The following is a 22,022-nucleotide window of genomic DNA, read 5'->3' as shown; positions in this document are numbered from 1 at the left end:
ATGATATTTTTCTCTGGGCAAAATTTTAGACCTATATTTTGGGCCGGGCTCGGGCCTAGGAGGCGGGCCGAAAATTTTTTTTCTCGGCCTGGCCCATGGACAGGTCTAGACTCTACTCTAGTTTATGAATGAGATTGGTTTAAACTCAATATTTAGCAGTTTGCCCGCTTTGCCAAAGAAATTGTCCTTGTTAGGTTTAGTAAAACTTGATTCAACTCAAAAAATAAAATAAAAATTTCAAATTTCAAATTAAACAAATCAAGTTATTTGAGTCAATTTGAATTTTTTTTCGAATTTCGAGTTCGAATCGAGTTTGATTTTCGAATTTGAATAACTCAAATAATTCGAATAAACTGAATATCAAACTATAATAATTTATATTATTACCCTAAATTCTTAAACTTTTTTATTTTCTTCCCAAAACTTTTACTCCCTCTCATTTTTTTCCCATAACTTTTGTTCTCCTCTCACCCCACCCTCTTCTATCCCAAACCCATTCCCCCCTCCCCTTTTTTTTTTTTTTTTGAATATTTCCCTCCCAAAATTTTAATCCTCCCATTTATTTTCCCCCAACATTTTACTCCCTCAACCTCCAAAATTTTTTAGTTTCTCTCTAAACTTTTACTTCTCACCCTTTACCCACAAATAGAAAATTAAAATCATCCAAAAAATTTTCCTAAATCTAAATAATAATAATTTTATTTATATCTACTATTTATATTGTTAAATTAAATTTCACATTTTGTATTATTTATATTATTGAATTGTTTTATCATGTTGAATCTTAATAAATTTTCGCTAAAATTAAATTATTGATGATGCCATAAAATATTCGTGTTAAAATTTATTGGTATTAATTTCACATTTTATCTTTAAAATATTTTTATTAAAAGATCACATTTTTACATTTAGTATATTTTTAATTTCAAAATACATAGTTACAAGAATAAAAGATAATTGAAGCAACTAAGCAAACAAAAAGTTAACTCGTATATAAAAGATTAATAAATAAATTATGAGGGGATTAAAGTTAATAACAATTTGATTACGTTGAGTGACAGTGATTATAAGGACCTAAAATAATTTTTTTAATTTAACTCGAAAAAATATATTCAATTCGATTCTATTCGAATTCCATCTCACTCGACTCGGTTCGAGAAATTTTCAAATCGAGTTAAGATGATAAAATATAATTCATCACTTCGATTAACTCAAAATTTTATCATTCGATTCGATCAAGCACTCACCCCTGGCTATACATTGATATGCTGTTTCACATTATATTCTACTGCTGGACAGTGGATTCCCCAATGTGGTGGAAGTTAAATCATTTTAATTATTCTTTCGATGGTTCTTGATGGTTAACGAATAATCACTGATTAGAGAAAGGCCATAAACACGTACGTGACAGCTTATCGCTCAATACTCGAATGCATATTTGAAGAAGGCTTTTTCAAGTAGAGAGAATATATGCAATGGATATGGTACCGTCGATATAAAGATCATTCAAGATATCGGATTCGATTATGTAGGCTTTTTTATCCCTTTTTTATTTTGTCAGTCTTTATCAACACTACTCTAAGCAGGGTTCAGAAACTTGAATTTTTTTCTTGTTCATTTTTCAATTTATTTTCTACTCTCTTGGCTTGGTTTTGTTCTTATATAACTCAATGATACAATGTAACTCAAGCGTTCGACTCTTCAGTCTGGAACCAAACTAGAAGAGCACCATTTATCGTGGAATCGTAAATACTAGAGCTCCAAGAGAAAAGCATCTGCGTGAGAATTTCTCGGTCGATATGGGGATTTATGCTAGGCACAAGGGCAGAAAAAAAAGAAGAAAAAGACTCCATTACCAAAAAATATGCTCTTGGAATCTTTCTAATCACATGACTCATGACACAAGCGTGTTTTCACGAATACAATTTTGGCTTTGGCTCCATCGTCTTTCAACGGCTAACAATTCTCCATTTTTTTCCCTCGGAAAAACTCCCTATTCTCCTACCATTTATAAGGTGCATTCAATGGTCAGTAGTTCTTCTTACAAAGAAGTTGAGAAATGGAACCCTTGAGAAAGTCTTTGAAATCATACTGTTCTAGTGCAAAACAGCAACAAAACCCTGAACAGCAACCTCTCCTGCTTCACTCCGACGACAGTCATACGGCAGAGTCGTTTGATGCTCGCAAGCAGAGAGAAGAAGTGATCGTCAACATAGACAACAGTAGCGATGCTGCTGTCAAGGAAAATGGGGACAACACATCAAGGGTTCAACAACCTTCAGGTTCATCCAGGAAATCCAAAGTTTCATTTCATGAAGTGTTGACTGAAGCTGTGCGGCAAAAGAGCAAGGACGTCTCAGGCCAAGCACCCCAATGGTCTTCTGGTTTGGGTGGAGGACAGTTTTTGAGGTGTGATTCAACTGATTACCTTCGTCAAAACTCATGGAGGCAATTGGTGAATAAAACCAAGTCCAGGTTGCTTGACCCACTTGAGGACCGATATGGAAGGAGCAACAGTATGTACTCTGAAGACGAGTTCAAGGAAAATAACAATGACGAGGGAGACAATCCAGATGAATACAAGGCACTGAAGTTCAATTTACTGACGATACTTCAGTGGTTAAGTCTGGTTCTAATTATAGCAGCCTTAGTTTGTAGTGTCTCCATCCCTGGTATCAAAAGTCTAAGGCTTTGCGACCTTCAGTTATGGAAATGGGAGATAATGGTTTTGGCATTAATCTGTGGACGACTTGTTTCGGGTTGGGTAATCCGATTAGTTGTGATCCTCATCGAGCGCAATTTTCTTCTGCGAAAACGAGTTCTCTATTTCGTGTATGGATTGAGAAAGCCTGTTCAGAACAGCCTCTGGTTAGGTCTCGTATTGCTGGTGTGGCGTTTGGTAATAAATGACAAAGTCCAGGAGGAGACCAACAGCAAGGTGTTACCATACGTAACCAAGATTCTCATATGTTTCTTGGTGGCTACCTTGATATGGCTCGTCAAAACCCTCCTTGTTAAAGTCCTTGCTTCATCATTCCATGTAAAAACCTTCTTTGACAGAATCCAGGAAGCTCTTTTCAATCAATACGTCCTTGAGATACTCTATGGTCCTCCCTTGTTTGACAAAGAAGAAGAAGAGGATAATGAACCCGAGATTGAGGACTCACAAAATACCAGCACCCTTCCTCCAAGGACTGAGGCAGCACAAAAAACCAGTAAGGTGAAGAATAGTCCCAGGATTTCAAAGCTAATATCTAAGAGGAAAGCTGAGAATATCAAACTCGACCACCTTCAGAAGCTGAATCAGAAGAATATATCAGCTTGGAATATGAGGAGGATGATTAATATGGTTAGCCGCAGGAACTTGACTACCCTGGATGAGCAGATACTCAACTGTGAGGGAGATGATGAATCTTCAGTGCAGATTAGGAGTGAACACCAAGCAAACGAAGCAGCTAACAAGATTTTCCAGAATGTTACTAAGCCAGAGTCTCAGTAAAGTTCCTCTTTTCCTTGCCTCAAAACTTGTAACTGTTTAATGTCCAATGATGCTGTAATGCTGATAACTTAATGGCATAAATCTCCTATCAGATGCATTTACATTACAGACCTTATGCGCTTTATGGGTCGAGATGAAGCTATAAAGGCATTGCAAGTCTTCGGAGCAGGAAGTGAAGACGAAGAAATCAACAAGGCATCTCTCACCAATTGGCTGGTAATGGGAGTGGAATTCCCTTCTTTTTTCTTTTGTCTTAATTTGTTGAGAAACACACTAAAAGACCTTTTTTTCATCTTCAAGGTCAATGCCTTCAGAGACCGAAAAGCACTTGCATTGTCCCTAAATGACACAAAAACTGCCGTGGATGAACTCCACAACATGTTGAACATCGTAGTAGCCATTATCATTATCATAATTTGGCTCATCATACTCGGAATCCCTGTCACCCACTTCCTTGTATTCATAAGCTCACAACTTCTGTTGGTGGTGTTTATCTTCGGGAATACATGCAAGACTGTGTTTGAAGCAATAATCTTTTTATTCATAATGCATCCATTCGATGTCGGTGATCGCTGCGAGGTGGATGGAGTGCAGGTAATAAAAAAACCACTTGCCTCCTTTTCCTTTGTCTCCAGGGTCAGTGTGTTGATTACTTACGTTTGCTGATTTGGGCCTCAGATGGTAGTAGAAGAAATGAATATATTAACCACGGTGTTCTTAAGGTGTGATGGCCAAAAGCTTGTATATCCGAACAGCGTATTGTCTACCAAGCCCATTGGAAACTTCTACCGAAGTCCAGACATGGTTGAAACAATTCAATTTTGCATCCATGTTTCAACTCCACCAGAGAAGATTGCCACCATGAAAGAAAGAATTATTGGGTAAATAAAGCGTCTTGATTTAGCTAAACAAATGTGTAAGCATTTGAGGTTTACTAATACGGAAAGAGTGCAATTTCCAGGTACATAGAGAGCAGGGAGCACCACTGGCATCGTAACCCACTGCTGGTTGTGACGGATGTAGAAGAGATGAACAAGCTGAAGTTTTCGGTATCGTCGAAGCACAAAATGAACTACCAAAACATGGCGGAGAGATGGATTAGGAGAGGCCATTTACTTGAAGAAACGATTAAAATACTTAAAGAGCTTGACATTGAATATCGGTTGCTGCCTATGGATGTGAATGTGAGGAACATGCCTAATTTGGTTTCACACAGGCTGCCTTCAAATTGGAGTACTTGTCTTAGCTAAGCTAATTACTGGTGTAGAAGATTTAATAATCTTGGTGGGAGTTTGAGAGCAGTGTTGCCTCAATATCCATCTTTCTGTCTACTAGATAGTAAGTTCAAGACAAAACAAAGCACTGTCCCATCCCATGACTTGGGGGATAGCTTCTAAATATAGATGGGTACAAAGAGTTGAATAACATTTTGTGAAAACAAATGATTATGTTAGATAATATCGATGTGGCATGTATATATATAACAAGAATAATCACAGTTTTTTTTTGAAGAAAAGGATTGTGCTTTAATTATTATGCTAGACGAAAAAACCAACAGACCCAAACCGAAACAGGCCCAAAGAAAACAAAAGTCTGTTAAAACCAAAGCAGAAAATAAAATGAAACATCTCTATATAAATAAAGTATAAGTTAAATATCTCTAGATATTCTGAAATTAATGTTAAATTTCCAAATTATGCATAATTAACTTTTCTAACATGTTGCACCTTTCTTTTTTTTTTAATAATTTGACATGAAAGATCCAAATTAAATTTTATATTAGAGATAAAAAAAACACTAAACTTTAATATATTATCCAAATTAACCTTCAATAAATAGTTGAAGACAATATTTTTATAATCAATGTATCTATCACCAAAAACAATTAATGTTCTCTGAAAATATAAACAATTAACCATGTACTTTATTCTTATAAGTGGAAATTAAATGTTTAATCACATAATTAAGAAATAGGGTAAACATTACTCGCATCACTAAATTTCAAATTCAGCCTTAAACTTTCAAATATAGGTACAAGCAGGTATAATCATCTCTTTCTACCTGCTATGTAAAATAGTGTGTATAAATCTGTAATACTTTGTCCAAGACTGAATGACAAGTGCATTACTCTGATGCAAACACTTTAAAAATGCTAACATTTCACCGTAGATTTGGTAAAACCTAATATTCTCAAGATCATATCCAAGAACCCAAACATAGCCGTGGAAAAGCCCACAACATTTTCGGTGCAACTTATGAAAGATGTCCAACTCGTAAGAGTCCTGATTTTCCCCCAACATCCAATTGGTTCAAGCCTGTTTAGTAATGCCTTAAAAAAGAACAAGAAAAAGTACTTTTGGCTTTAAAAAATATATTTAGGAAAAAAATTACACTAAACAAATTATTTTTTAACTAAAATTTTTTGTTTTTCTTTCCTAAAAACACGTCCTTAATTATTTTTTTAATACTCTAATAACATAATTCTTTCTCTTTTCTTTTTATACTTAATTACAAATGTATTAAAATCATTAATTAAAAATAAAAAATATTTTTAAAATACTAATTATAAATATTTAATAATTATACTTAAATATTTAAAATATAATTTATATATTCTATTTATATTTTATAAATAATTAATATTTATTACTTAAAAATATTTAAAATTTATATTTCATATACTAAAATATAATAATATTAACTAATTTAAATATTATTTAAATATATATTTATTACTTGATAATAACATGTCTAAAATAAACATTCTCAAGTTTTAAACCATACTTATGCAGATCTTGACCATTCGGGGGTAAACAGTCCAAACATTCACAACTTATTCTACAAAAATTTAGTAGACACGTTGCCAGATGATGATGTAGCATAAATAAAATAAACCAAATCCTTAATCCCACATCGCTTCTGAACGCAGCAAATCAGAAGCGTAGAGATTAGAATGCAAGTCTTCCATATATATAAAAAAGATTATTTATAAAGCTAAAACATCTATAGGAGGCAAGCCATCCAATATATAGCAAGCAGTTGTTATAATTATTTACATAGCCCTTTTAGTAATGAGGTTTGTCAACTTCCCCACCCTCCTGCCTCAGCTTCAGTCTCTCTTTGTACTCTTTCAATTCTCTCCTGTATCTTTCCTTGTCTTTCAATCCAATGTTCTGGTACACCTACACAAAATAACTTCATATCATAGCACATTGGGGAAAAAATGTATGGATTAAGAGACTCTAAATAAGATCTCTTTCATCGTTTTGCAATTACCATCCTTTCTTCTGGGCTGAGACTGTTCCAAGACTCTCCTATCATTTTAGTGAACTCCCTCTCTCTGTTGGGGTACAGTGATTTGAGTTTATAATGCTTTTCAGCAAAGAAAAAGTTATAACCACTCCGATTCGGTTTTGGATAGCTGGGGTCCCCGGCCCTTCTGCTTCTCCTCCTCCTTGAATGGCGAGCGCTGCGAACTTGCTTGTATGGGACAATGGCATTGCTATATTCAGAAACTGGCTGTTGTGGATGGTAAAGCACTCCACTAAGAACCTCGGAACCCAACCTCACAGATATCAGATAACCACAATCGAACTTCCCTTCGATCGTTCCCGTAACTGAGAAACAGGAAGTTCCTACAAAGAGAACCATATCAGATAAGGTTATCTAATCAATTGCAAGCCTGGAGATGTTCAAAGCAGCATTCTACCATTATTGATTAAGAGCTTCAACAAAATGTAGTTAGAAATAATCCATTTAAACTAGGTTAAATGTCAATGTTACACATTGCTTCCAGAAGCAGTTGGGTGCAGATTTGAACATGAAATGCCTTGCGAAACTAAATGTTTGCTAGGTTATTATGTAACACCATGCCATTGAAAACATCGGAATGAACCATAGATAGAGACAGCAAAATATACAAATATCATAAATACCATAGCCACATATTACCATAAACTTATGGATAAACATGGCTGGACCCCATATGAAAAAATAAGATTGAGAAATCACTAAGCTATCGACATACAGATTAAATATCAAAGACCCTACCAATAAAATGGCTAGATTTCTACGGTATCATAATGACCCTTGCCTATTTGACACTCACAAATCAAACCGAATTTTGGGGCATAAAGAAATTATATTTGAACATATTTGTGTTGTGTGGATTGGGAATGAAACTAACTCTATCCTCTCGTACCTTTCCCTATTGAAAACAATAAAATGGAGAAATTAGAGGATTAATATAGGAAAAAGGAAGCACCTTCAATAAGTGGATCTGGGGATTCTCTTATCGGTTGAGGGGAATATTCCACGAGAGCCAGTTCAGGCCTGCATGAAGGGTCGTTGACAGGAGATGCAACTGCACAGACGTAGAGCATTAGAGTCGTACATGAATTACATAAAACAAGGGAACAAAGAGGGTAAGATCAAATAACAGTTTTCTGCCATAAATAAAAGAAAAAAAGGAAAAATCCATGCAATAAAAACAAACATATGCATTGAAAAAAAAAACACATACCTGTAGGAGTGTTGAGAGGACCCTTCATCTTAAAAAAATGAACCTGTTCGTAATGGTAAAGAAGGCTGAAGTAGTGTTTTCTAAGCACGAAAGATGCACTCGTCGTCGTTGGAGAGAACTTGAAAACACTGCCCACTTCCCTCCATTTCTTCTCTGAAACTACCTACTCAGCCATAGCAATCAAAGCAAAAGATTGGTGAGATGTTTTACACTTTACAAGATAGTGGCATTTAGATGAAAATCGCAAGAAAAAAATATGAAAAAGGTTAACCTTCTCATAACCACCCCTTTTGGTGGCTTCTACATACAGAACATGTAAATCTAGCTCCTTTCCTCCAATCACAGGAATCCTTTAAAATACAGAAGCCGTCAAAACAAAGATAAATGCAAAGGAGCATGAAAAGACATTACCTTTATTTAAAGGAGTAACAGTGTAAATTTGATAAGTTCAAGAAAACGCATTACATTTTCATATATCTAATACATAATCAGCACCAAAGTTACTCTCGAAAGAAAAAAAAAAAAAGAGAACCGAGAGAAGGATGAGAATTACATGAACTTGGTGCCCATGATGAAATGAAAGCGCCTGAGAGTATCCCAGAAAACGATCGGGTCCTTAACAACTTCCTCATGAGAGGTTAGAGAATCCGGGTACTCTTTCTTCTCAACAACCCCATTTCGACCCTTGGCTTTCACGGAAGACGGAGTTGTTTTGCTGCCACTGTCCATTAATGGTGGTCACCGGAGAAACCAGTCGAAAGAAACAGAAAGTGCGAGAGGGAATACTAGTTCTACTTTATGGAGGATAATGACAAAGAGAAGAATGATAAGATTACAATTAAGGAAGGGGCAGAAAAAAAAAGGTGAAATTAAAGAAACGGGGTCTTTGGACGCTTGAGCAAGTAAGGATTACACAAAATCGGCTTTTTCTGGGGATTTGGAGTGGCCAACCAATCAAGAATAAGGTCCTAATGGGGTTATTAAATTACACCGGCTATGTTCATTATTTATTTATACACTGGTTTTTCTTTTCACCCTCTATCTTTTTCTCTCGTGTCATTCGAAGCCTGACATCTCTGCAGCTGAAAGGGGGTTTTGATTTGCTCTTTCTGGTTTTGCTTTCTCCAAACGATGACATGCACTTGCGCTTCTTGTTCTGATGATTTTCTGAACATATCTTAGCGTACATCTGTTGAAAGATATCTGGCATATAGTCTTTTTTTGGGTTCCAGTTCTGTAGTGCAGCAGCGTACGCTTTTGATGGGTTGAAAAAGGCATCTCCATCGTAGATTTATAACAAATCAAATATTTTAAAAAGCTCCAAACCTTTCTCTTACTTGTCTGTTGATCTTTGGTCAAATTGCTTTCTACTTGGCTGGTAGTACTGGGTCATCTTTATATCCGTTGTATGCCGAGTTGAAATAACGTATTCAGTAAGCTTGACTTTGAAAAGCTAGAAAAAAGAATAATAAATTTTTTAAGGGTTAAGTATAATTTTCTCATTTTATCATTTTGCGATTTTTTTTCAAATTTTGAAGAGATTATATTATAAATTTACCATTTTGGGGCCTGTCTTCGCCGCCCCTGGTGACTAGAATAGCTGTCTAGTAAAATCAGAAGTATTCAACTGAGACTTCATTTATATGGGAAACAGACCATTTGGACATCCAGTGGATCATTCAATGCAGAACATTATTTGGCCCAGGAAAGTCGCGAATAATTGGAACCATTTTATTACCACTAGCGTTAGCTCAGGCTTATACTAGATATTGTAGGGCTTTACCCCGAAGGGAGCCCTTCCAGAAATTCTCCAAGGCCAGGGACAAGCCCAGGCCTAAGAGGGGGTTTGGAAATAGTTTTCAACCAGCAATAGACGCGCCTCGGTTAGAACCTCATGAGCTGCGTCATTGCCCCAAGCGCAAAGATGGTTAAGCCCAGCTCGCCGTTGTCCTTTTATAGGACTTAGGAACCATCAGCAGCATATTCTCAAGTGATGTGGGATTTGGAGCATCACTTCCCTGATCTTATTAGCCTCTCTCCCTGTGGCATTCAACCTTACTTGATTCTAGTTTTGAAGTCGCAAAATGGGAGATGAGAAAGCTTTTGCATGGGTATTCTTCAATTCAACTTCACTCTTTCATATAAATCAGACTCACTAGTATCTGTACCAATTATCATTTACACTGGGCGTCGCACTTGATTTCTACAGCTGGAACTTCCGAAGAGATTTGCTCCAAAGGAGAACCAGTTAAAGACGTGTCCTTATCAATTTACTAATAATGTAAAAAATTATATTTAAATAAGCCTTTTTAATGTCTTTTACCATTAGTCACTGATATATTAGTTGGTATTTTATGATCACATGAAATTTAAAGAGGCAAAATTATACAGATATTTTTTTGTTGATATAGGCAAGTACCTTTTTTGTTATTTTGAAACATGTCATGCAGCGGTTTGCTGTAAGAGATATATAAATTTTCAAAGAAACAACTAAATATATCTTATCAAAACTATTTTAACTTAACAAAATTCTAAGTTATTGATAAGAAAATCAAAAAATAACAAAAATAAAATATTTCTTTAAAAATGTCAGGCATAATGATTTTTCCACCCTCTAACTTTACAAAAAAATTATTTTAGCCTCCATTTAACTCCTTGTCTCTTTTAATTATTCAACTTTTTCTATTATCAAATCACTTCAAAATTATGGAAAAATTAGCATTTGTCAATTTTTCTGATGTGGCATGCACGTGAATTGCCACATAGATGATATGACATCATTTAATTAATTTTTAAATTTTTGAAACATTAAAAAATAAATTACAACTTTTATAATTTAGTTATAATTTTTAAATAATTTTAATGATTTTTTAAATAATTTTTTATTTTTAAATAATTTTAATGATTTTTAAAATATTTTTTTCTTTTTTTTTAATTTTTAAAATTTAAAAAATAATTAAATGCTGATGTGTCATCCATGTGGCCATTCACATGTATGCCGCCACGTCCACGAAGTTAAAAAATGTTAACTTTTCCATTTATTTTGGGGTGATTTGACAAAAGAACTACAAGTTTATGAGCTAAAAAAGCGAAAAATTAAATAAAATGCTAATATGACTTTTTTTTTGTAAAGTTTGAGGGCCAAATAAGTTATTATGCCAAAATATTATGACTTTAAATAATTTTTTAAAATTTTTTTGGAGAAAACGAATTCATTAATGGAAAAACCGATCAAGGTAGACAAGTGTAACACCCCCAACCTGTATCCCTCGCCAGAACCAGGTTACGGAGCATTACTGAAGTTTGCAGATTAAACAAACAGAAATTTCAAACATTTCATATCATCAAAACAAGTCATCAAAGCATCATTTTAATCCAAATTATAAACATATCAAATCCAAAACAATTTTGCCTAGTTCACGAGCACTTAAACATAGAATTAAAATTCACATGCACCTATCTAGATTTAGTTCAATTTACCATGCCATAATATAGCTTCAAAAACAAACACATATTTATATGTATAAAACCAACCAAAATTAAACTTATAACCTCATTTACAATCAAACCACAAAATAACTATTATTTAGACACCTTAGGTACATGCCGACACAAAGGATAAACATCACCACATTTGAGTTTGGGATCGTTGTTGGATGTTTAATCAGCGATCAAAAGTTAAGTACCTAACCTGCGCACGGGAAACAAAACCGTACGCTGAGTAAAACTCAGTGGTATTTCTATAATCTGAATATTTAAAGACAAAATAATATAATAGACACAATTAAATATTAAACACAATTGAATATTTAAAATTCACATTTATTTATACAATAGCATTAACCACTCAATACTCAATTCATAAATACATAATTTTATACCATACTCAATTCTCATTATTTGCCATAAAATAGCTTCTCACAATATAATACACATTTCACTTAAACAACAATAATGTTCATTCTATGTTCAATTCATGAATACACAATTCATGTGTCTCAATCCATATTTCAATTCACAGTCCCATTTTCATTTCACATATAATATTATCCAACATCGATCATGGTATCATTTCATTTAATTACCCCTATTAACATAACTCGGACTTGGACGGATACACAGATCCAACCAAAACATACCAGTTTGGCACCCAGTGCCTAATCGGATAATTCGAAGTAATAACTTGACACCCAGTTTCTCATCAGCTAAACCGAAGTAAATTGGCACTCAGTGCCTCATTGAATTAATTCGAAGTAATAATTTGACACCCAGTGTCTCATCGACTCGAAGTCGAAAAAATCCCTAAACTATTCCAATCCTATGACATGCCATCTATATCCGATCCAGCCTGATACAATTAATAGGGTTTAAATTTCACATTTCAAATACAACCAATAACCAATATCAATTTTTCATATAATCACATAAATTCAATTCAAATAAAACAATTAATACAATCATATATATATATATATATATATATATATATATATATATCAATTCAATCAATTTCCATTAACTTTAATTCAATTCAATATCAAATTATCAAATACTCACCTTAGCCACTTACCATAAGCATTAAATCAAAATACAATAATTAATAATTAGATTCGGATTATAGAAATACAAACCAGGAATTCCAAGCTATTCCACGTCGACTTTATCTTTCCCCTTTTTAATCGAGGATTTCGGTACGACGTTAGGTACAAAATTAAAACATTAAAATTCATCGATACAACACAATTCAATTTCATATTGCATATTTCAATTTTTGCTCAATATTTGCCTAATTTTCTATTTAGTCCCTAAACCGAGACTAACTTTATTTCTTTACATTTAATCTTATATTTTCATTCAATTTCCACTTTAAACTAGATTTAACTCTTTAATTTCACTTAAATCCCTAAATTTCAAAATTTTCACAATTTAGTCCTTATTACTCAAAATTTACAATTTGTTCTACAATTTAACCTTTTTTTCATTTCTAATGTAAAAATCTATCAATTTAGCCTATAATATTAAAATTATTTAACATAGGCAACACTTAAAAACTCAATAATTTCTAAAATTTTGACATGGGTCGGGTAGTATTTAACACCGGAATTCTAAAAACATAAATATTACAAGAAAAATGAACTAAATTGACTAACCAATTGAACTTTGAACAATTGAAGCCCTAACGCCGTGGCTTTCTCCTTCCTTTCTTTCCTTTTTATTTTCTTTCTTTCTTTTTCTTTCTGTTTCGTTTTTTTTTCTTTCTTTTTATTTATTCTTTATTTTATAATTATAATATAATATAATATATATACTTAATAATTAAGATATAATATTATATATTTTAAATTTAAATTTTATAAATATCTTCATCCTTATGTTGCCTCATTTAATGCCAATGGCATAATTGCTTATTTAGTCCTTTAAATTTTTAATCTATAATTCAACTTTCACCCTATATGCAATTTAGTCCTTATAACTAATTATCTTTAATTCAAGCAAATTCACTTAATCGAAACCTAATTAACTACACAAATAGCTTAGTAAATATTTATTAAAAATATTTACGAGTCCGATTTACGGGAGCAGAGTCTCGGGAATGCACTTTTTTTAATTTCACCCTTTTCTCTTAATTAACTACCGGAACGTTAAAATTTCTTAATGAAACTTTAATACCACCTTAATGACACTCCGTAAATATTTATAAAAATATTTACGGCTTAGTTTATAAAAACAAGGTCTCGATACCTCATTTTCTAAAATCACTTGAACTTAATAAATCACTTATATAACACAAATTATCAAATCAAAAACCTTTTTAAAAATCACATTTGACTCATAAATATTAAATAATAATATTTATGAACTTACTCGTCGAATTTAGTGGCCCTGAAATCACTGTTTCCAACACCGCTAAAAAACGAATTGTTACAACAAGGATATAACAAAGAGAGCACCTAACCCTAAGCCATAAAGCTTACCCAATACACCCAAATTTAGCTCCCCTTGTTGACATGCAAGCTAGACAATTTCTCAATGTTTGCAATACGGACAATAGAAGAATGACAAATAGTGCAATCCATGTAGTTTGATTTCAATTAAGCTCCTCTTGCCAAAACATAAGCAACCTTATTAGCATCCCTACGAAACCAACACAATTGAAAGGATTGAAAAGCAGAGGCAATAGTAACACAATCTTTATGAACAAAACCTATGTCCGAGACATCCTCGTAATCATGATGAAAGGCTTGCCAAAGATGCTAACTATTGATCTCAATTATAACATTGTTTGCATGCAAGGACATGAGCTAGGAGAGAGCCTCACGAAACAAAAAAGAATCAAGAGTTCTCTTCATAAAACTCAAAATGCATCGAATAAAATCACTTTTGTCATTTCGCAAAACTGCTGCCAATCCCATGCACCCATTATTCACGAAAGTGGCTTCATCAACATTACATTTTAACTTCCACAACCCTAACTTACGCCAACAAATATCCCCACCCTTAACCATGTCATGCATAACCAATTGAGAAGAATGAACAACCCGAGCCCTTTTCCAACACTGTAAAAATTCATCAACATACTGTACAAGTTTGTTTGTCATCATAACCTTTTGTTTCCACACCACCTCATTCCTACTATACCAAATACCCCCAAATCATCCCCCCACACGCCACCTTTTTTCTCTTGTTGTTTGCCAAAACTCGAATGATAATATCCTCTATTGAAATAGAAACTGGTTTAAGTCCTAGTTCATGCTACATAACAATTGTGAAAGGGCAATGAAAAATAATATGCTCTAAATCCTCATTTACTTGACAACATCTCGGGCAGAGAAGATCAATATCAGCCCCTCGAGCCAAAAAGCTTGGTATTATAAGGCACAAACCTTCGTAACAATCACCACAAGAATTATTTTATTTTTGACAGCAAAGCCTCATTCCACAAAGTTTGACAAGGGCCATTGACATGAAAATCAATAATGTTGAAAAATAAGCTAAGAGTCACTTGATAGTCAGACTTGACAGAATAGGAAATATCCTCCATAGAATATCAACTTAATGGCATACGCAAAACCCGCTCAGCATCATACGGTACAAGCAATCCTTCCACCATATCCCTATCCCATGAGCCTCTATTAGGATGAATTAAATCACATACTCACATATGGGCACACCCATCCATAGGAATAATGTCAACAAAAAAATTTACCATCATCATTAACCATGGTTGATTAAAAACACTAATCATGTTTCTTTTTCCTATTCACTATCTAGTACCTTCAAGGAACACTACTTTAGCCATATGAATACTTTTCCAAATAAAAGAGGGAGAAGCACTCTTCATTGAACTAAGAAAATCGCTAATAGAGAAGTATTTATCCTTGAAATTCTTGCACGGAGGAGATTTAGGTTGGTTGAGGAACCTCCACCCTTGTTTAACTAATAGTGTCAAATTGAAACAGTACATATTGAGAAAACCCAATCCGCCAAGCTTATTTGGAGCACACAATCTATTCCAAGTTGCCCAATGAATTCTTTTCCTATCATCCTCCAAGCTCCATCAGAATGAGTTCATTTTCTATAGATCATTATAAGTATTATGAGGGAGAAAAAAGACACTCACGCTGTTTTAATAACCACCTCCTTTCCGGCCCTTGAAAGAAATCTATTATTCTAATTAAGGATATGTTTTGTCAAATGTTCATTTATAAATGCAAAGACTTGATTTTTTTATTACGGCCAATCAAAGATAGAAGACTCAAATAATTAAGAGTTGTGGTGGTGCCAAGAATTGCAAAAATAATTTTGAATTAATAAATAGGCATTTGACTATAATTTTATTAAAATGTTCAAATTAGATATTTATGTAAAGTAAAAATAAGGTAATAATTTTTAGAGAGATGATATTTCTTTTGGAGGTTAGAGAAGACATATCTATAAAAGGAAAAAAAACTAACCAGGTGAATTATTTTCCTAATTATAAAAAAAAAAAGAGAGTGTAATTGAAAGTTGAACAGCGTGAAATAATGACATGCCGCGACATAAGGAAATTTGCAAAATTGTCCAAGTTATTTTATTTATTTAAATTCCATATCATTAAAAATATTAACTAATTAAAATTAAAATGAAAGCTAGTGTGTAATGTAGTTTACTTTACTATATAGAGCTTTGCTCTCTTCTTTAAACCCCCAAAAAATGAAAATGAAATTAAGAGTTCCTACATTAAAGGATAGAATTTATTAAAGTAAAAACCCATACATGCTTTTCTAAAACTAAAGCATACTCGTTGAAGAATAGTCTGGTTTTACAAGGACAAAAAGTTGGAACCCAAGTTTTTAAATGTTTCCAAGAAACCAAAAGGCCCAATTATTGTTAATAAAAGGCTAAAAAATGCTTTAAACATGAATTGGGTTGGGCCGCGAAAATAACACCGAAAGATGGTTCTTCGTCTCCTTATTACAGTTGGATTGTTCTCCAAGGTTTTAGAATTCCTTATTCTGCTCGGACAGGCCTTTTTATAAAATATCATAAAGCCTATTACTCCACCGTCGAATCTATTAGAAATTAATCGAGTTTGATCTTCATTCTTTAGGCAATTCACCTAGGGTTTCCTTTTCTTGGTCAAGAATCAAGTATTTGCTAAGGCAATGGAGGATTCGAAACACGCAGAAGACAAGCCGTGGCTGGCCCTTCCCCGCCATAACCGAGAGAAGGGATGTTCCATGAGATTTCAAAGCGTTACGAGCAACAATGTTTACCACTATGAACTTGCTGCATGCGCTAGTGGAAAAACCTTATGCGGATCCTCATCTGGTTTTCTCATCATGGTCGATGAAACTTCTCAGATTTCCATGATCGACCCTCTCACCAAAGCTCGTCGATTTACACTACCCACAATCCTACCTTCATTGCCGCCTAAACCTTCCACCGACATTGAACCTAGCGAGAGACGCTTGACCCACAAATACCCCGTTCATAAAGCTGTACTCTCTTCCCCTCCTGATCGCAATCCATACGATTACATCCTCATGGTTATACATGGAGAGGAACGGGAACTGGCTTACTACAGTGCATTGACCCAAACTTGGATCGAAATTCAAGAAGCTGGACGTTATTACGATGATATTATCTTTCGCTTGGGAAAGTTTTACGCTGTGGACGAGTACGGAAAGGTTATATCCTTTGTGAGCCTGGTTTGCCATGCCATGGCTTCTTCGAGGAAGCAAGGTCTATCTTGTGGTCATGGGGGATGCATTATGTGTAGCTATTAGATTTTTGATGGAAAACCCTAACGTGGGATATGAAACTTATAAGTTCGAAGTACACTTGTTGGAGTCATACGGGAAAAGGATGCGCGTGTCGGAGACATGGGGAATTGGGCAATATTCTTAGGTCAAAACGAGTCAATGGCTCTATCAATTAGAGTTGTCAAGGGAGCAAAGGGTAACTGCATCTACTTCACAGACGATAATTTCGATGCATATAAGTATGGAGTCGTTGGTGGCCACGATATAGGTATATATGACACGGGAGAAGAGAGGTCCAAGCCACTGCAATGCTGTCAGAGTGATATACAGTGTGCTTGGCACCATATAATAATGGATCGTTTTCATGAATATTTGGGACATAACAAATTTCATTTTCTTAGCAATTTATTAATGTCAGCACAATCAACAGCTACTGTTAGTTATAAATTAGATAAAGAAATCACTAATGGGGCAAGACTGCGAGCCCCATAAACTTGATTCTATATTAAACAAACAAGCTAATCTGTTTGCAATAATTGGTATATGACATCCTGGGAAAAGAACCCATTCGTAGGCAAGGCTGCGAGCCCCATAAAATCAAGTTCCTATTAACTATTTAATTTCTTTACTTCAAAAATTAACTCATAATTTAAATATAATTGTATTATTTTCAAAATCTTATACGACAATTATATTATCATATATGTAATGTCATATCAAATTATCATTTCTACATAATATTCATTAAAAAAAACTACAACAATTTAGTTAATAAATTTAATAGTTGTTGTATGTTTTGTTTAGGATTGAAATTTTAAAATTCAAAAAATGTAGAAATTAAAAATATCAAATTGAAAAACAGTGATTAAATCTATTATTTTTGCATAATACAATATTGATAATAGAATTTGACTTAACAGATTTATTTGTTATGGTTTAGAGTGGGACTAAAAATTTAAAATATATAAACTAAATCTGTGCAAAGATTAAGAGTTGTAATGTGATGTATGAACAAAAAATAAGAAATAAAGTTTCAGTTGGGTATTTAAGGCTGTGGTCTGTTTCTAATCTATCCCCAAGCCCTCTGTATTCGCTCTGAAAAAGAAAATGGAAGTACACAGTAGTCATCGATTTGCTTGTTTGAACGGCCTTAAGCTTTGGATGAAAACCATTAATTGCAAATGTAAAAGTTGGTTACTGGTCAACAGATTTCTATCTTTTCTCCTCTACAAGGAATTAGCTTTATGAACAAAAAATTGTAAACAAATTTCTTGTCTTTGACATAAAAACGGAGAATCTGGCGCTCTCTCTTTTGTTTATGTTTAAGCGGAATCGAAGTCTAATTTTCTTTTTTCAGATGCAGGGCACCGTTTTCTAGTGTCTATCCAGCGTCAAATTTGGGCCGCAACCACTTGTATTGACATGGGTAACTTGAAAAATATGCCCAATTTGCATTAAACTTGTTTGGAACAAATTCGGGTTAATTTCAAATTATGCATTTACAATGTAGTACAAGTTGTGACAGGGTATCATGTTTAGAAGTATACGTTGTTGATGCTAACCCTTGTTTAATTTAGTTATGGCCAGCTCCATTTGTTTCCTACACGTATCCACAAATACCCACAGCTTTTTTATGATTCACGAAAAACTGGTATTCTACATGACCATTTTGTAAGCCAAGAAAATATTTTATATTGAATTAATGGTTCTAAATTAGTATGCAGATTAACATGCGAAAGCGTACCTGTCAGAATTCTGGAGACAACCTCTATTCCGCAACTACTGGGGGAAGATCGGGGGCTGGTTCATGGAATCCAGCTGGCAGGGAGTGGACACTAGCCACGAGCAGACAAAGATATGCTGTATTCATATATGTATATATGGCTAAATTAATAATGCAATGATTCTTGTACCTTCTTTTTTATCTATTCTTTAATCCCATCCGACTGGGGAATGGGTGCTACCCATTGAAATCTGGCATGATGGTTAGTTCTCCAGTGTTAATAAAGCATAAATCCCATCTGTTTACATTCTGATGCTTTACCTGTTTAGAAATTATCTGCATTTACCATTGAAGGATTTATAGAGCATATCTCTACTCTTAACATTTCGTTCCTGGTGTTTACAAACATCTATGCGGTATGCCATTTAGAAGTCTCTTTCTTTGTTCCCTTTTAAATCAGGTAAAGGACCTTGTTAATTTTAAACACGTTAGCTAACCATTTCCTGAAATTATTACATGTACAATATATGCTTATGTTTTGTGGGAACTGTAACGGATTATGTTATTCAAATTTTCGACAGTCCAAAAGTAATGGAATTTAATTATAACAAGCAAGGACAAAGACGAATATTAACTGCAGACAAAAGTAACACTTAGTAATGATTATGCAGCTAACTTTGTATAGCTTTGCAGTTGAGTTGTAACTTGCAAGTGCTTTTATTAATTTTCTGAATAAGAGCTGACCCCAAGTTAAGCTGAAACTCCGAAATGAGCCTGGGACAAAGTTTTCTACTGCACAACACTGTCAAAGAATTGCTAACAAAAGAGATCACATCCAAGTAATCCATAAAGTCAAGTGAATAGTATACAAGTTTCGTCCCATCAAATGTGAGAAAGTCAGAAGTTGATGCACAAAAGCAGCAGCATATCATCAATGTACATTTTTGACTAATTGAACCAACTAAACCAAATTATCATCCATATAAATTATTAAATACAACTTCAAACTTCAGAAAAAAAGAAAGGAACCTTTGAAAATGTGGGGGGGGGGGGGGATTCCACATGGGCTGATCTGTTAAAACTTGAAAATGGGCCTCCAGCAAGTAGGGAACCTTTGAAAAATAATGGATAGAAAGGTTTGTATGGAGTGCAGTGCAGAATGACAGATTATTTGGAGTCATTTGAACATTATTAACCTAGCAGGCAGGCATAGGCAGCTTAGTAGATAGTAGTAGTAGCAAGTGAATAGTGAGAGATGTGGGGGAAGAGAGAGAGAGAGGGAGAGTCACATGGATGGAAGTAGAGCTGGAAAGAGATTGAGGTGTATGACAATGATAAGCATGGTCATCGGCACCATCATTTCATGCTTTGAAACTAAATAAAAACTCCCTTCCCCACCACACCGCATCTCCTATTCCTTATCTATCATCAGTAAACACAACCAAAACTACTTTTGCAAGTTTTTATGGGGTTTCGCCCTATACCTAACACCCAATACTACAAATCACTATGTTCTATATGGCCTCCTCTCTCTCTCTCACATGACATGCACTGCTTCAAAATCTGTCGGTTCATTCTTTTTAAAGAAGAAATAGAAAAGAATTCAATCACCTTCCACGATATTCCAATCTCAATCATCACCTTCTTTAGAATTTATCCAATGTTTTCCTTCAAACATGCGCTCTCTTATCTTTTATTTTTTCAGGACAAAGAAACGTTCTACTATTATATATAATGTCAGAAGAAGTCAGTATGAGAGTGAGATTATGTATCAGGATTCAGGAGTTGTACTAACTTTACCTGCACACTATATATAGAGATTATATACGTCAAGATCCTCGCGACTTACCATTATAAAGAATACAAGTACAGCAACATGCTAATGATTTAAGTTTCACAGACAAATTTTGTTTTCCTAAACCCATACTTGATCCACGGAACCTGTATGTATATAGAGTAATTCTGCAACTGGGTTCCACATGGTTTGCTATTAACTTTTATTTAATTTCTTAAGTTGACAAAGCTGGAGATCACTAGAGTCATTGCGTGACGCTGGCTAATTCGGGTCCAGACATTTTAATTTTTTTTATCTCATTTTTATTGACCAACTTAATTTTCTAAGAAATAAATAATAACATTTACTTAAAATAATTTATTTACATTTGTTTATAAAGTTTTGATGCAATATAAACCCTTTCAAATAGAGTATTAAAAAATGAAGTAATATGGTAATTTAATGATGAGAATGTATGACCATTGCATATGGTGGTCCGCACGCATCAAAAGTGAAGGGGAGCGAGCGTCTTTAGTTTTGTACACCCAAATATTAATATTCGTAGGTGCATGGCATGGCATTGGCCACGTAAATTCAACTCTTTCCAATTGTGTTAATTTTTTCATTATGCACATCTAATTTTTATATTTATGAAAATTTAAAATTTCAATTCATAACAATTAAATAAATTCTTTTGCATTTTTTTTGGTAGAAAAGATCACATACTAAAATAAAAATATACATTATAGATGTAAATTTGAATATTAAAATTTATATTATTAAAAAGTCGTTCCGATAAAATATACAAATTTCTACTTCAAGCATAAACATAAATAAAATTTGTTTAAATACAGGATATTACTAGAACCTTGAGAAGAAGAAAAGGTTTATTCTTTTCATGATACAATTAGGAGGCGACGAGGAAATCAAGATTTCAACTTTGACGTTACAATGTCAACTATTACTCTAAAGGAGTTTTATCATGTAATTTGGATAATTAAAATTACTTTTCAATAATGCTTCTATATTCTTTTGAAAAATATAATTTATTTTATCATGATAATTACAGAAAACATTGAGAAAAATGATTCATTTTATAATTATTTTAGTGGGAAATTAAGAAAATAAAATCCTTATTCAAAAATAGCAATAAAAAGATTGAATCCATAGAAAATTTTAAATAATTGCAAATGGATTGAGAACTCAAAAGACGAAAATGTAGTCAAAAATGAATTTATTAGTTTTGATGTAATTAGTTG

The 22,022-nt window shown here is 33.7% G+C and overlaps 2 protein-coding genes and 1 non-coding gene across 5 annotated transcripts; 1 reads left to right on the top strand and 2 right to left on the bottom strand.

The window, feature by feature from the left end:
* Positions 1-1,923: 1,923 nt before the first annotated feature.
* Positions 1,924-5,015, top strand: LOC105770645 (mechanosensitive ion channel protein 8). Its single transcript, XM_012591930.2, has 5 exons — positions 1,924-3,495; positions 3,592-3,715; positions 3,800-4,093; positions 4,178-4,380; positions 4,461-5,015. Exons 1-5 carry the CDS (start codon positions 2,060-2,062, stop codon positions 4,747-4,749), a joined length of 2,346 nt encoding a protein of 781 aa, XP_012447384.1. The 5' UTR covers positions 1,924-2,059; the 3' UTR covers positions 4,750-5,015.
* Positions 5,016-6,375: 1,360 nt separating this feature from the next.
* On the bottom strand, positions 6,376-9,941 carry LOC105771244 (high mobility group B protein 9). Of its 3 annotated transcripts, none has more exons than XM_012592660.2 (7): positions 9,580-9,941; positions 8,575-9,474; positions 8,293-8,371; positions 8,022-8,184; positions 7,764-7,862; positions 6,776-7,134; positions 6,376-6,694 (listed from the first exon to the last, which is right to left on the bottom strand). In XM_012592660.2, the coding sequence occupies exons 2-7, from the start codon at positions 8,748-8,750 to the stop codon at positions 6,581-6,583; spliced, it is 990 nt and encodes a 329-aa protein (XP_012448114.1). In that variant the 5' UTR covers positions 8,751-9,474; positions 9,580-9,941; the 3' UTR covers positions 6,376-6,580. The 3 variants fall into 3 exon arrangements, with proteins under 3 accessions (XP_012448114.1, XP_012448113.1, XP_052486787.1); XM_012592659.2 differs by having other exon boundaries at positions 6,376-6,681; XM_052630827.1 differs by having other exon boundaries at positions 6,376-6,672.
* On the bottom strand, positions 9,797-9,947 carry LOC128041516 (U4 spliceosomal RNA). Its single transcript, XR_008196526.1, has one exon. It is a non-coding gene; the product is annotated as a U4 spliceosomal RNA (small nuclear RNA).
* Between the last annotated feature and the right edge of the window lie 12,075 nt (positions 9,948-22,022).

This window comes from Gossypium raimondii, chromosome 5 (genome assembly GCF_025698545.1).
Source record: "Gossypium raimondii isolate GPD5lz chromosome 5, ASM2569854v1, whole genome shotgun sequence".
Taxonomy (NCBI): Eukaryota; Viridiplantae; Streptophyta; class Magnoliopsida; order Malvales; family Malvaceae; genus Gossypium; species Gossypium raimondii.
This window is presented reverse-complemented; position numbering and strand designations above follow the sequence as displayed.